This window comes from Poecilia mexicana, unplaced genomic scaffold (genome assembly GCF_051168715.1).
Source record: "Poecilia mexicana isolate PSO_F unplaced genomic scaffold, ASM5116871v1 scaffold_17, whole genome shotgun sequence".
NCBI lineage: Eukaryota > Metazoa > Chordata > Actinopteri > Cyprinodontiformes > Poeciliidae > Poecilia > Poecilia mexicana.
Window position 1 is genome coordinate 22448336 of NW_028263386.1, and position 14350 is coordinate 22462685.

The following is a 14350-nucleotide window of genomic DNA, read 5'->3' on the forward strand; positions in this document are numbered from 1 at the left end:
AAAATCTGTTGAAACCCGTATTGGATCTGTATTAATATAATAATACAAAAAATATAGCAGATATATAACAGCAGCAAATGAAAGGCAAATGGAGCACATTCATACAAAAGTAATAAACATAAAAACAAAGAAAAAAACACAAGACAGGAAGGACAAATAAAAGAAAAAAATACTTTTTATTTTTCATAACTTTATGCAGCATAAAATTTTGATGGACTTTAAATTACTTATAAATCTTTGCAATCTTTTGTAGATTTGGTGACAGGTATCAATCGCATCGCTTGCATTTCGATAAAACTGGCACTCACAATAGGGCGGTTACGTTGACGTACTAGTTACACAGCCTAAAACGCTCCTTGATTGTCATTACGAGTTATTCGGAATATATTTGTGTAACACCGGGACCGCTTCCGGTTGCTGAGGACACGTCACTGATTGAAGTGAAGAAGAGGAGCTGTGCTAACCTCCGTCTAGATTTTTTTTTAAATAGAAAAATCATGTCGAACTCGGTGGTGTCTGTTATATCCCGGTTTCTGGAGGAGTACACCACCACGACGCCCAACAAGCTGAAAGTGGTGGACGCTTATCTGCTGTACATCCTGCTAACCGGAGCGATGCAGTTCCTCTACTGTCTCCTCGTTGGAACCTTTCCTTTCAACAGCTTTCTGTCGGGTTTCATCTCCTGCGTGGGCTCTTTTATTCTTGCAGGTAGCTGTTTCTGCAATATTTTTGTGACCTATTCGGGTCACGGAATATATAACACTTCCGCTTATAATTTTCAGGTAGTGTCGTGGCCTCTGTGGATGCTAACTGGCTAACATAGCTAAAACAAATTGCCATCTGTTTTTTGTGTTCAAATTAAGCTATTTTAGGTTTTTGAAAGATAATACAGAGAAAGTTAACCGTACAAATAACATTTTATTGGTTATTTACCTTGCTATACTTGTATAACAAGGTGTATCCTGTATATTAAATGAGTACATTAAAATAGTCAAAGTAGTACTTTACACCTACAATGTTAGTTTGTTAGACAAACTCCTGAACAGTAAAAAAAAAAAATCATGGCTATAGTGATGTTTCGAGCCATTTGGAGATTTCAAATGAACAATAAAATTGAAAATAAATTCCAAAACACAAACCCAGTAGGTGTAAAGAGACCACCATATATGTGACTAACAGGGTCTCACTGCAGTGTGGCAATTTAAAAAAGTGATGCTGACTGAAGTGCTATACACAGCTTAACATCTTCTAAAAACTTAAAAAGGCTTGAAAGGCAGCACTGACATCACATTTTACATTTTAGTCATTTTAGTTTATTTTTTTCAGTCCCATAGCAGTAAATTGCCACACTTCTTAAATGTTGTAACTGTAATTTAGCAAAAGCAGAAAAAGCAGGACCAATAACAAAGGACACTAGAGGAAAGGGTAACTTTTGAAGATTGTCACCTGTCTTAACTGTAAAAGTTAAACTATAAAAAAAGATTTCGGTCATGGCCGTTTTGATCCTGCATTCCCTACTGTACCCTTCAAACCAGAAATTGTAGCAAGAGGGTTATTCCTCAACTTTTAAAAAAATCATTTAAAGTAAATTGTAAACAAATATACCCAATACTTTTTTGCACAGTGCTAACAAATGTTTTGTATTATTGCAGCCTAAGCCTGACCAAGTTCATGTACTCTTGCTGCCCATCGAGCCGACCGAGCAGGTTGCTGCTGAAGTGGCCCTTGACACAGTTTAGCTATCGTTCCCCTGTGTGTTTGTGCTCTGGCCTGCAGAATGGGTACCAAAATGGTTGAGTAAAACTGGCAGCCAGAATAATTTTTCTGCTGTCTGGGAATTCCTCTGAGAAGCGTAGAACCTGCACTGAATCTGCAGCTGGTGGTGAAGAGCTTTGTGTGTTACGAAGCCAAGCTCGGTCAAGACGGAGAGCAGAAGCGCGACCAGTGCTGCAAGCTGCAGTTTAGAGATGGAGTGGACTGTGACTTTAAGAGCAAAAGCCATCTGGAAATAGTTGTTGATTTCCCAATAACTTTTTATTCCGATGGACACGGTTGCTATAACTTTTTCAAGTTGTGCAATGGCTCAAAAACTGATCTAAAACAGATGGTGAATGGCGAAATTAATATAGATGTAAACTGGAGAAATGATCTCAAAATTAAATATAATTTTCATTTCAATTTTTTTTCCTTCCTCCCCAGTGTGTCTTCGCATCCAGATCAATCCTCAGAACAAAGGGGATTTCCTGTCCATTTCTCCGGAGCGGGCCTTCACCGACTTCCTGTTCGCTCACACCGTCCTGCATCTCGTCGTGATGAACTTCATCGGCTGAAACGAACGCAGATCTAATTCGCATTACCCCTTCGTGAAGGTGTTTGTTTTAGACATTTAATAAAAATATTAAGAAGTGACTGTTTGCAGAATCTCACTAGATTTTGTAACTTGGCATGATGAAATGCCTCCAGCCATGGCGATTTATTTCTCCACTGTCACAGAAACGGTTAAAGTGCTGCATTTTATTTTGCTTGGGGGGAGGTGGGGAATCTATTTTTAATTTGCCAACAGCAAAGACCACATTTCTTATCTCCAAATCAACTAACTCACGCTCTAATTTGTCCTTCCTCCCTACAGATCTCTAAAAAAGCCATCAAATCTCTTAAAGACGACAGTTTTTCAGCAGCTGATCTGGATGACAACATCCCGGCATCAACACTGAGTTGCACGCTACGTCTGACTGTTGATGCAGTACAATTTTCCTAAAGCAATGATTTTGTTATGTTGACATTTGTAAAGCATTCCCTTTTTGCACTGACATAAATAAAGCAAGTGTAACGGTGACCTTGTCTCTTTGAATCGTCAGTAGAAATTATACAAGTGGAAATGAATGGAGGTCCAGATAAGAGAATTTAGCACTGGGAGAAAAAAAAAACCTCTGTCCTTGGTGTTTTTTATTCATTAACGTAAGCCGGGTAAATGTCGCATAAATAATGATTAAAATGCGTATGTAGGTATATGTCTGCAAAGTTTAATTATATTCTGTGTTTTTAAAGAGATCAACTCACCACAGGTTCTCTAAAGTAATCAAGTCTGAGGTGGCTGTGGAGGGAGGTTGATTGACCGCTTGTGTGCTGATTTGGCCTTTTCTGAAAATCTATAATCTGTAAAAGCTCAAGTTGGCTTTCTTATAAAGACTATAGAATTATATTTTGTTTTTTTGAAAACCTCAATATTAGAATAATTTAACCAAATTAACTGCACCGTCTATCCATTTGCATTCAGTGGTAGCTCTTACTTTAGTTAAACTTAGATTTTTTTTTTTTACTTCTTATGCCATCTTGCCCAATATGTTCTCCCCTCCGAACAAACCTTCAAAAAAATAAAAGATCCATGCTTAGTTATCGTGTGGAGTTATACAGGCACATCTCATAAAGTTAGAATATTTTGAAAGATTTCACTATTTTTAAGCCATAATCAAAATTACAAGAAGTAAGGCTTGAAATATTAAAGCTTGTAATAAATGTGTTTCACTTTGTTAAAGTAAAGAGTAAAAAATTCTGTAGATTTGTTTTTGTACTATCATAATTTCTTTCAAATGTACCTGTATTTTTTCTATCGCAACAATCATAAAGTGGTAAGAAAACTTATTTTCTTGCAGTTTCTAAAAGTTGATCAAAACCAGCAAATTCAAATAATCCCCAGGTTTTACTGCCAACCCTCATGGATTTCCCACTAAATCTGCAGAAAGCGGACCTTAGTTGGTTTACTTGGCTTTCAAGCCAGTTAACATAGTCTCTTACATATAGGTGATACTGCTGGAAATCCTTAAGGTGGAGACTCGTCTACTTCTTAATGTCTAACTGAATTTTCAACAGAATTGTTGAGTAAAAAGTTTTCATTTGCAGCACAAGAATTGCTACATTGCTCCAGAGGCTTGCATACTACTTTGTCGAACTTTGTGAGAAGAGTAAAACTTGTTCACTTAGGGACAAATCATTTTTGGCGATGTGTTGTGATTTGATAAAAAATTAAAACTGAGGCGTTTGGCCATGATGACAATTATTACATTTGGATAGGAAATGGAAGAGCTGGCAGCAGCAGTTTGTCTGAGTGTGTTGCTGCCAAGGGAATAGGTGCGCTTCATAAAATATGAGCATGATGAACATCAGCCGTATTTCAAGGCATTAGTCTTGAAGTCAAAAAAGTTGGACACAAATGGTGCCTTCCAAACGGACAATTAGCCAATTGGTTCTCTTCAAAGGCTTCATGAGCAATGTGAGCGGAGTGAACGCAGTCACAACATGACCATCACTTTCATTGTAGCGCCAATCAACGCTTTCTCATTTGACAGACTGCGGCTTCTCCTAAAGAAAATGTGCAAATTTATTATTCATTCATTAGCATGAGATCAAATCTCAGTTGAACAGAAAATCCGTGTCCAGGTTTTAAAAGTCGTGTGTGTGAGGAGGCGGACAACAAACCTGACCCGGTTACTCCAGTTCTGTCAGGAGGAATGGGCCAGAACTGCAGCAGACTACTGAAGGAAGCTTCAGGAACGTCACTAAGAAAAGGTAAACAAACTGAATTTTGATCAAGTTAACAGAATGTCACAATTTCACCAAACAATTTGTTAATGCTAGCTGATCTATAGCAGGATAAGTTTATTCTGATGTAATGTCAGACAGTGAGGAAAGTAGTTTACATATTTAGTTTTAGCTTTATGCAGTAAACATCATGAATAGGCCTCTTGTTAAACTGCATATATTTTTTGTTAAGTACAACTGATGTGGATATTAAGTCAGCGTTTTGAATTTCCCACTGTGAACTCCCATCCCCACTAGGATGATGGAAATTGAAGTCAAGCAGCTGGAAAGACGTTCCGGCACGATGAGCATGCCATTTCAAAATAAAACATTTAAGGAATTCCAGCTTTCCACGAATCCTGCTTTCGGTGGACGACCAAAAGCGGCTCTTGTCACGCAGTTACTTCTGCCACTTTAACATGTTGCTCTCTTCCTCCAATTATTCCTGTCTTACATTCATTCCACTGCCATCTTAACACTTCCCTTTTGTCTGTTTGGCACCTACATGGTTAACATCTGGAACATCTGGATCCAGCTTTTGGTCACATGACCAGCTTGGGGGGGAAGAGAGGACACTGTAGAACCCAGATCCCAAAGTGTTTTGCGCTGGGTGGTGAGTCCGCTTAACAAACTCCAAAAGTGAAGTCAAAACATGTCGCAGCTCTCCACGATCACCCTCTTCTTGTTACCATGGATTCCAGGTATGAGTGCTGAGGTCAGAAGCTGATCCAAAAAAAAAAGAAAAGAAAAGAAAACCCATTTTCAGCCGTTGATGGAGTTTAACACAAAGGATGATTAATGTCTCTGCTGTTGCCTCCTCACTTTATTATTATGCACTTAGCAAATACTAGCGCTTTGTCATAAGATACTCTTTGCGCTTTGCTTCACTTTATCATTTTATTCCATTTCTACATTAATCATTTTGGGGGGGAGACCGACTTGAAAGTTGTTGAAGCTGCTGTTTTCTGCTGGAAGGCACCGAGAGATTTAATGTTTTTCTAAGTCTCGCAAGCTCTCACAGTGTTTGGCTGCAGGCGGTGGGTATGTTTGAGGTTGGTTTTGTTAGCCCTTTAATCCTGTGAATTATAGGAAGGATAATCCGTTTTCAGAATTACAAGTAAAGGGAAGTTAAAAAAAAAAAAGAAGAAGGAAGGAACAAACTACCGTGCCACAAAGGAAACCCTTCTAACAAATATGGTCAAGGCCACTTTCCCTATTCCATGCAGCAGATTAAAAAAAAAAAAGTCCTCAAGAAATAACTTTCCTGTTCCAGCTGAACCTTCTCTGAAGATTAAACTTGTGCTCAGCATTCATCACATCCCCTTTCTGTCAGCCTTTTTCTGTAAGGTTACCACGGAGGAAGAGTTTGCCGTCCTGGAGGGGGGCTCACTCACCATCCCCTGTCACTACGAGCCCCAGTACGCCAGCTATGTGAAATACTGGTGCCAGGGGAGGACCAGGGAGTTCTGCACGTCGCTGGCTCGAACCGACGACCACCACCTGGTCGACCCGGCCGAGAAGAAAGTGAGCATTTTCGACGACCCGGTCCAGCTGGTGTTCACCGTGACCATGAAGGACCTGAAGGAGGACGAGTCGGGGTGGTACATATGCGGCGTGGAGATAGGTGGCGTGTGGAAAGCTGACGACACCACTTTTACAAAGGTTAAAGTTATACATGGTAAGCAGTGGAGGGATTTTCAACCTGTGGTCACAACCTGAACCGCACAAAAATGGGACGCCATTAATCGCTTAATTTGTTTCCGTAATTCAGTTCAAAATGGGAAACTTGTGCTTACAAATCAAGCACAGCAAGAGCGAAATAATTCATGTTTCTCTTAATTTTAATTACTCACAGTGAATAAAAAAACCCAAACCCAGGCACTCAACGAATGGAAGGTTACATAAACGAGTCTAATTTAAATAAATATGTTCACTAATTACTAAATGTATACATGAGGAGGATTGACATTTGGCTAGTAGTCAGTCACTGACACCCTCCACAAAGAGGGTAAGCCACACAAACCAACTGCTAATATAGATTTTGACATTGACATTTTTCTTTTTATACGCTATAAGAAAGCATAAAAATAGAAAATTGAGTGAAAGGAAAGGATCCCTGGTAAACAGTCTACCTGGTAATCCCTGGCAGACTGCTGTTAAAAATGCACCTTAAACGCCCACTGGTCTTCTTTCAACAAGGAGGCATGTGTGTTCCATGAATGCTGGTTGATGCATATTTTACACATATTACAAATTCCACTGGAAGCACTTTGCTGCTATTCTGCAGTTGTAGTCATGCCCAGATATGCCTAAATTTGCCAACTAGATTAACAAATATCTAAAGTTATAGCTAATGCTTGTATGTTAAAATACACAATTTACAATTAACTTACCACCTGCTTCAAAACAAATTTTATATCCATAAATAAAATAATATACAAAGGGTTTGAGCACCTAGACCGAAGAGGTCTGAGTATTTTAAGGTGAAAATAAATGTTGCGTTTTATTCGGAGTTTGGAGGATGAGTGCAGAGGCACATAATCCGTCTTGCTTGAAGTCCAGTGGAAGGTTTCCACAGCCAGTGATGATTTGTGGAGCCACCTAATTTTGCCGGTGTTGGTCCACTGTGTTTTATCAAGTCCCAATCGGCACAGACGTCTACCAGGACATTTGAGATCACATTTTGCTTCCTTCTGCTGAGAAGCTTTATGGGGATGTTGATTTAATTTTCCAGCAGGACTTGGCACTGGCTCACACCATGAAGAATACCAAATACCCGTTTAATGACTGTGGCAACAGTGTTTGATTGGTGAGCAAACTGGTTTGGCTTGAATTCTATAGAAAGTGTGTGGGTACATTGATTGTCAAGAGAAGGACTCTAGACTCCAGAGCAAACAATGAAGATGGCCTGAAGGCAACCAGAACGACAGGCCGACTGCCTACAAGCCAGGCTGACGCAGTCATTCATGCGAAAGGAGCTCAGGCCAAGTATTGACTGCCTATAGTTTGCTGTATACAGACTCTATTTTTTTGATTTGGAAAATTACATTTCATTGGTCTTGCGTAATGATTCAAAACTATTGCAGACCACATTATGGGTTTACATTAGTTGTAAGTCATAATATAAGCATTAAATAAACATTTAAAACATAAAAATAAGACCACAAGTTTGACTTTTTGAACCAAATTGCTGAAATAAATCAACTGTTTTTTTTTTTAAAGTAATATTGTTATTTTTATTCTCATTACTAATGTAATGCAACTAAGGGTGCTTTATTTTTATGTATTTAGTTTTTCTTCTCCATATTATACCATGCTTTTTCCCATTTATGTACCGTATCAACTAAGACACTCCATACTATGAGTGTCTTAGTTTTTAGGACTCTTGTGATTTTTTTCACACATTTTCTTTTTGTGAATGAAAGGAAAGGATCCCTGGTAGACTGTTGTCAACCAGGGATTACCAGGTTGACCGTTCATCTTGTCTTAATGCCTTTATTTGACTTTAAATAGACTTTTCTATGATATACTTGTATTAACGACACGTTGTCCTGATGATTTCTGCAGGCATGTCAGCTGTGAACAGCATGATGAGTGGAGCAGAGGGAAGCGCCGTCACAATCGAATGCCTCTACAGTGAGAGATACAGGCATTTGACTTTTTCTTTTGTTCCAAATACCACCGGTCCGATTTCATACCAGACCGCGAGACCAACTTGCTAAAGCACCGCCGAAAACATTTCACATTCGCATTTGACGACCAGAAATCTCTTCACTCGTGTGAGAGGAAGATTGGCTTTTGGTGACTCCCCTGTGTCTGCCTGCCAACAGAGAAAGCGAGAAGAAATGGTGTCGGAGTGGCGACTGGAGATCCTGCCTGTCGACGGGTTCTGACGGGAGCTACGAAGACTCCTCCGTGGCCATCAGAGATGACAGAACTGGGGCTTTCACTGTAACCTTCAAGAAGCTGCAGATGAAAGACACGGCGTGGTACTGGTGTTCTGCAGGGCAGCAGAAGACGGCCGTGCACGTGCTGGTCACACCCCAACCCACCACCGGTAGGCAGGCGTTCAAAAAAAAAAAAAAAACCCTACGACATCTGCTTTCCTTGGAAATCACTGTGTTTAATGCATATGTCAACATGTAATTCTATGTGATAAATTATGAGCTAGAGAAGCTTTCGGTACAGCGCTTCTCTAAATTATTAATAAGCCTGGAAATTTTTCCACATTTTTCCATAAGTATGCCTACAAATGTTACTGGGCATTGTTGTGATTCTATGATACACACACACAAAAGACAGCGCAATGTGGTGAAAGGGAGGGGGAAAAAATTATTTTAAAAAATTCTTCTTGCAGCTGAAGCTCAAACTAATCTAAAAAAGTGCAATTAAAATTTCAGTGTAGATCCAGTTATTTATTTTCTCCTGTTAAGACCTCAGGGTTTTGTTAGAGAACATTAATTAACAAGCAGCGTAACAAACACAAAGGAACGGTAGCAAATAGGTCAGGGAGACAGTTGTGAACAATTTTGAGGCATGCTGTTGCTTTGAACACAGCTCAGTCTGTCATCTGAAAATACAGTATGGCACAAATGTGTAACCAACCAGCCTGTCCACCAAAACCGACAGGCTGGACGTCTCTTCTGGTCTGCATCCAAAATGCTACACACCGCCGATGCTCGGTTCCCTGAACATGCCATCAACCTGCGCGTGTGCTTTTCTTCAGCAGGAAAAGGGAGGAAGTTAGACAGAGTTGATGGCAAAATGGCAAAACTAAGCACAGACCAACACAGGAAAATAGCCGTTTACATGCTGCAGGGCCACAAACATAAAGCCAAGCCTATAAATCCAGAGCTAAATCCAACTGTGGCAAGTCTTTAAAACTGATCCACACGGACATTCTCCATCCAGTCTGGCTGAGCTCGAGCTAATTTGCATAGAAGAATGAACAAGAACTTCCGTTTGTAAATGTGGAAGATGACAGAAAGATAACAGAGACAAATCCCAAAATAAGTTAAACAGTAACTGGTTGCTTCAATCAACAACTCAGGTAAATGGACACTTTCCTTTTCACATCTTTGTTGGCAAAAAGTGTTGAAGGCCATCTTACTGTTTCCTTCCGGTTTGTGGATCTCCTCAACATAGAATCTATCACTTAAAATTCTAGTAAAATTAATTGAAGTCGGTGCTAATAATGTGACACGATGGGAAAATGTTATATGCTGTATTTAAGTGGTCTTTGTAATCACCTTAGAGTAAAAAAAAATGCTAAAACCATTAAAAAAGGTAAACTGAAGGAATGGCTTTATGGGTTCAACTTGGGCATTAGTCTGGTAGCCTATCTAGTTTACTCAAATCTACGTGAATGTAATAGTAAATCTCTAGCAACATTATCATTTTTCTGACTTTAATTCCAATTTTTACCCTTAATGGTAAAACTGAGCCGTTAACTAAAAAGATATCATTCTTACTGTGGAAAATCTCATTGATGTATTCAAAAATATTTAGTGTGCAAACTTCCACAGATCACTGCATTACACAGCAATAGTATTTTCATGAGAGGCAAAACTGAAAAAATCACAAAAAAGCAGCTTAATTCATGTCTTCAATAGTTTGCAGCACAAGTGTTCTTTCCCAGAAAGGCTAAATAAGAGTCTACCCCGAGGCCTTCATATTGTCTAGGGAATATTTGCTGCTGAAAGGAAGAAAATGAAAAAACGCTTAGCTGTCATGTTTGGATCAGGTTTTGTGTTTGTCAAGTTTGAACTGTTCTGTTCTTGCAATCAATGAAATCCTTTCAGCTCTCGACCTGCTAAAGTGAAGCCGTGTAGCTAGCATGCTTTGTTGGATAGATCTATAGATTTTTACATGTTGCCTCTGAGGTTTTTAAAAGTCACTCGCTTACTGTTGTTTTATTGTGTTTGAGAACAGAACAGCTTACACGAGAGAACAAAAGTGGATCTGCTGCAGAGTTATTGTCAAAACCTTTACAAGGAGAGAATGGGGATTGCAAAGAATAAGCCGAACGATGCGCTCAAGCTAGCAGGCCTTTCTTAGCTTCTCTGCCATACTTATAAAGTCAACGCTCATAGACAAAAACCCTCAGAAGTGCTAGTAAATAGTTCATACCAACAATATTAACTACATTTCTTTTGTGCGGGAGCCATACTGGATAAGTCTGGGTTACTGGGAAACCTTTGCTTTTTCACAGTCAGAATTCCAACTCCGGAGACCTTTTTGTTTTATAATCGGCAGTGCTTTGAATTAGACCCGCTAGTGCAAAGGTAAAGCGTCTCAAAAGTCAGATTAGAGAGATAAAGGTAAGGATAATGTATTGTTCTCACTTGTTGAAAGTTATATTTCATAAACGAACAGTCAGAAATGCCCTTGAAGTCAGAATTCCAGCTGGGAAAGTTCAACAAGCAGTCCCATATGTCCGATATCCTACTGTGCAAATGCAGTGGAAGTTGTAGGTATAAAATAATTGTGAACTTAATAAGCGCTTCAACCACTTTAACGCCACTTCCATTACTTTCGTTGTTGTTGCTAGCAGTTTTTAGTACCTCAGCAATCCCACTGGATTTCCAGTTCGGAATTCCAGCTCCAGTTTGGAACCGTGTAGGAAAACTCAGATTTCTTCCTACTTTTGAAAGCAGCTGAAAGCTCCAGCTCCATTCGTTCTAACTTTGTTCATTTTCTCGCTATGGTTTTAATCTGGAATTAATGCTTTTCGCTAATTAATGTAATGAAATGAAGACGATTGACTGAATACAACTAATAACTTACTTTGGCAACAAAGGTTGGACAAGCTGTAAGTCGGTAACCATGGAGAACCAACGGGCTGCTTCGACGTCGTCTGGAATTGGAAACCTCAGTACGCCGCAGTTTCGCTGACACTCATGTTTGTCGGCAGGGATTTTAAAACGACATTCATGTCTGCTAAAACAACATCAATAATGAAGAAAAGGCGGCGCCACATGGCTCAGTGGCGCACCACAGCCTCCAGTCCTTCGCGCAGCTGTCCCAGATTCAGCTCCTAGCCCCAGGCCGTCTTTCTCTCTCCTCCCTTCTTCCCGTCCATCCACTGTTCATTAAAGACCACAAGTGGCTCAGAAACCTTTAAAAATAACAACGAGGAGAAAATAATTCACTTTAACTTCTTATTACTTTTGTAATTGTTGCTACTAATGTCCATTTTGCAGCCATTAAAACGCAAAGAAGCTGCTCTTAGCATCGATATGTCATCATGTTGTGTAGCAGGAGCTTCTGCTGCAGCGTATGGATTTTTTCATAACACCTGTCAAGAGTATTGATGCCGCACATCGAGTTTCTATTGCGCAACAAACTCTCTTGTGCTTGGCACACTACCTCAATTTTTCTTTTTCAATTTCTTCTTTTTTTTGAACCTGAAATATCCATCTAATGCCGCATTGTCTCTTGCAGTTCCAACAGTGCCGAGCCAGTCCTTCCCAGACCTGCCTCCAGCCAAACCCATCACTAGGGAGACCTGGAGCAGCCACAGGTAGGAGAAGTGAAGTGTCGCTGATTTGTGCTGCGCCTTCAGTTTGAATCAAAGCGGATTGCCTCAGCAGGCTCTGTGTCTGCTTTTTTTATTTAGTCCCATGTTGGCATCTGTGGTGGTCTGCTCATCTGTCATTTTCCTGGCTGTCGTGGCCATATTGGCTATAAAGTTCTGGAGGCTGCACAGTAAGGCAACTCGTTTCCTTAAATGCGATTCCAATGTGCGATGATTCCATCAAACGCAGCGAACAAAGTTAAAATCTTCTCGCTGTTCATTTCCAGAGAGCGACCGGGTTCCAAGAGACGTCGAGGAGATGAGGGCGAAATTCAGCGTAAGCTCCTTTTGAACAGGCTTCTCCCTGCTGATCGAAATAAAACCCCAAACTGCTGTGCATGTGATTTATAGAGTATTGTTTTGTAATGTCTCCTACAGGGCTGCTCGAGAGAAGCAGGTGACTTTCAAAACGCAGCAGTACTTTTCCTTAACAAGGATTCCCAAGATGTGCACATGTACTGATATCTGATATTCTGCAACGTTTATTGTTACTTTCACAAACTGAATGTATTTTTTTTTTATTTCCTTCCACTTGTCAGAGCATGCACCCTCGATATAATTGTTTTTCTTTTTGCATTGTGCACCACATTACACGTCCATCATGTGCTGCTTTTACAAATTTGCACCTTTTGCAAATTTGGAATACATGTATTCCAAAAAACACGGATGATGTTCACATTTGGTTCAAATCTGCCTCTTGTACGCAACAAATTACTCATCTATGCAATCAATTCTCTTCGAAACTAATTCAGAAAGTTCAGAGGGTAATTTAATAATTTTATTTGACCATTTTTAGCTTATTTAAAGGAAATCTTGTGATCATAATGGTCAACTTTATAATCAGTGGGGGGAAAAAACCTTTGTTGGCTTTACAGCAGTGAGCTTCTTTTTTAAGTGATAATAAGCATATTTTGCATGTTTTCTCTGGTATTTGGAGTATTATATTTTTGATGTTGATCCATGTCAGGACTTTGGCTGGTCCACTCCAAAATATTCAAACTACTTTCAGTGAAAAGTAGCATGTTGCTCAGCTCAGAAGATTAAAATTTCTCCCTCCCGGCAGTCAGTGACTCATAACGTATCTTCCTTGAAACAATTATCTTTCATCCAAGGTAAAAAAGTTTGGACCAGAGGGTTGTTGAGCAGGAGAATAACTGCTTTTTAAATGCGTCAAGAGGCTAAAAAACAAACAAAAAAAACCTGCGTATAAATATTAAGTTGGAAGTTTGCCCAGAGCTCGCTGAAACAAAATCGAGTTGCTTTTGATTCATTTTGCTCACAAAATATGGACCATGGGAACCTCTGAATGAGAAAGGGTCACGGCTGCCCAACCTATGCAAATGAAATCATAACATTATTTGTAACTCTGCATTGAATATAGCTGGTTACAAATTGATCAGAGTCCCTCCCCCCCCACACTCCGTACCGACTTCATTATCAAGCTAAAAGCAAAAACGAGGGGCGGACGGTGAGAGACGGGGTGGGGAGAGTTAGTCCAGTCCATTACACAGAATTTCTTTTGCATCATGCAGATGACCTGGGGTGTGTGAGATTTTTATTTAATGAGGACGTGGCTGCAGGATGCATAATGCTACCAGGTCACCCCCCCCACACCCCCAGCACAGCTCTGCAGTGCGAGCCTTTTGTTCCACCCGGGATGATCTCGTTTCATGTTATTACTTGGTTTGTTTAGCGTACACGTATATGGACGCCTCATCGAGCGAATGGTTTGTTTTTTTTTTCTACCCAATCCAACACTATGGTTATATAAACTACATCATTTATCAGCAGGGAGCTGGTCGGTGTTTCAGAGCTTTTTCTCTTCCCACTCATATAAAATATACATTTTGCTAAATAAAAATGTGCATATTTGCCGTTAGAGTGTTTTTGTCATTCAGCTCCACGTATTGAACCCAGGACGGTGATCATATTTCAACAGAAAGAGGCAAGCATGAAAATAAACTAATAAACCAATAAACACTACGAGGGCTTTCTTTTTTTTTCTACTGTTGTGGGAATTTATCTTTTCGTTGTTATTGCATCCTAATTAAGTGAACAAATAACACCAGTTATGATACTGGGGTAGTTAATGAATCCTTAGACTCTGATGACAAATGGCCGCATGCAGAGTTTATTTTTTATCTTCATATGAGGAAGTTCTGAGCCTGCGTAGCTGCTGGAGGAAAAAAAAATGCC

General features: G+C 39.8%; 2 protein-coding genes across 2 annotated transcripts; both read left to right on the top strand.

Annotated features, from left to right (window-relative positions):
* Positions 1-388: 388 nt before the first annotated feature.
* On the top strand, positions 389-2836 carry dad1 (defender against cell death 1). The gene is made up of 3 exons (XM_015010444.2): positions 389-708; positions 2200-2369; positions 2630-2836. Exons 1-2 carry the CDS (start codon positions 498-500, stop codon positions 2328-2330), a joined length of 342 nt encoding a protein of 113 aa, XP_014865930.2. The 5' UTR covers positions 389-497; the 3' UTR covers positions 2331-2369; positions 2630-2836.
* Positions 2837-4879: 2043 nt separating this feature from the next.
* pigr (polymeric immunoglobulin receptor) lies at positions 4880-14132 on the top strand. The gene is made up of 8 exons (XM_015010443.2): positions 4880-5279; positions 5912-6256; positions 8146-8227; positions 8409-8635; positions 12022-12100; positions 12197-12285; positions 12382-12431; positions 12533-14132. Exons 1-8 carry the CDS (start codon positions 5231-5233, stop codon positions 12614-12616), a joined length of 1005 nt encoding a protein of 334 aa, XP_014865929.2. The 5' UTR covers positions 4880-5230; the 3' UTR covers positions 12617-14132.
* The last annotated feature ends 218 nt before the right edge of the window (positions 14133-14350 follow it).

Excerpts from the sequence above, each read along its gene's own strand:
- dad1 (XM_015010444.2), top strand. The coding sequence starts at position 498 with ATGTCGAACTCGGTGGTGTCTGTTATATCCCGGTTTCTGGAGGAGTAC. Across the intron at positions 709-2,199 it reads GGGCTCTTTTATTCTTGCAG|TGTGTCTTCGCATCCAGATC; the intron begins GTAGCTGTTTCT and ends CTTCCTCCCCAG.
- pigr (XM_015010443.2), top strand. The coding sequence starts at position 5,231 with ATGTCGCAGCTCTCCACGATCACCCTCTTCTTGTTACCATGGATTCCA. Across the intron at positions 5,280-5,911 it reads CTTGTTACCATGGATTCCAG|CCTTTTTCTGTAAGGTTACC; the intron begins GTATGAGTGCTG and ends CCTTTCTGTCAG. Across the intron at positions 12,101-12,196 it reads GAGACCTGGAGCAGCCACAG|TCCCATGTTGGCATCTGTGG; the intron begins GTAGGAGAAGTG and ends TTTTTTATTTAG.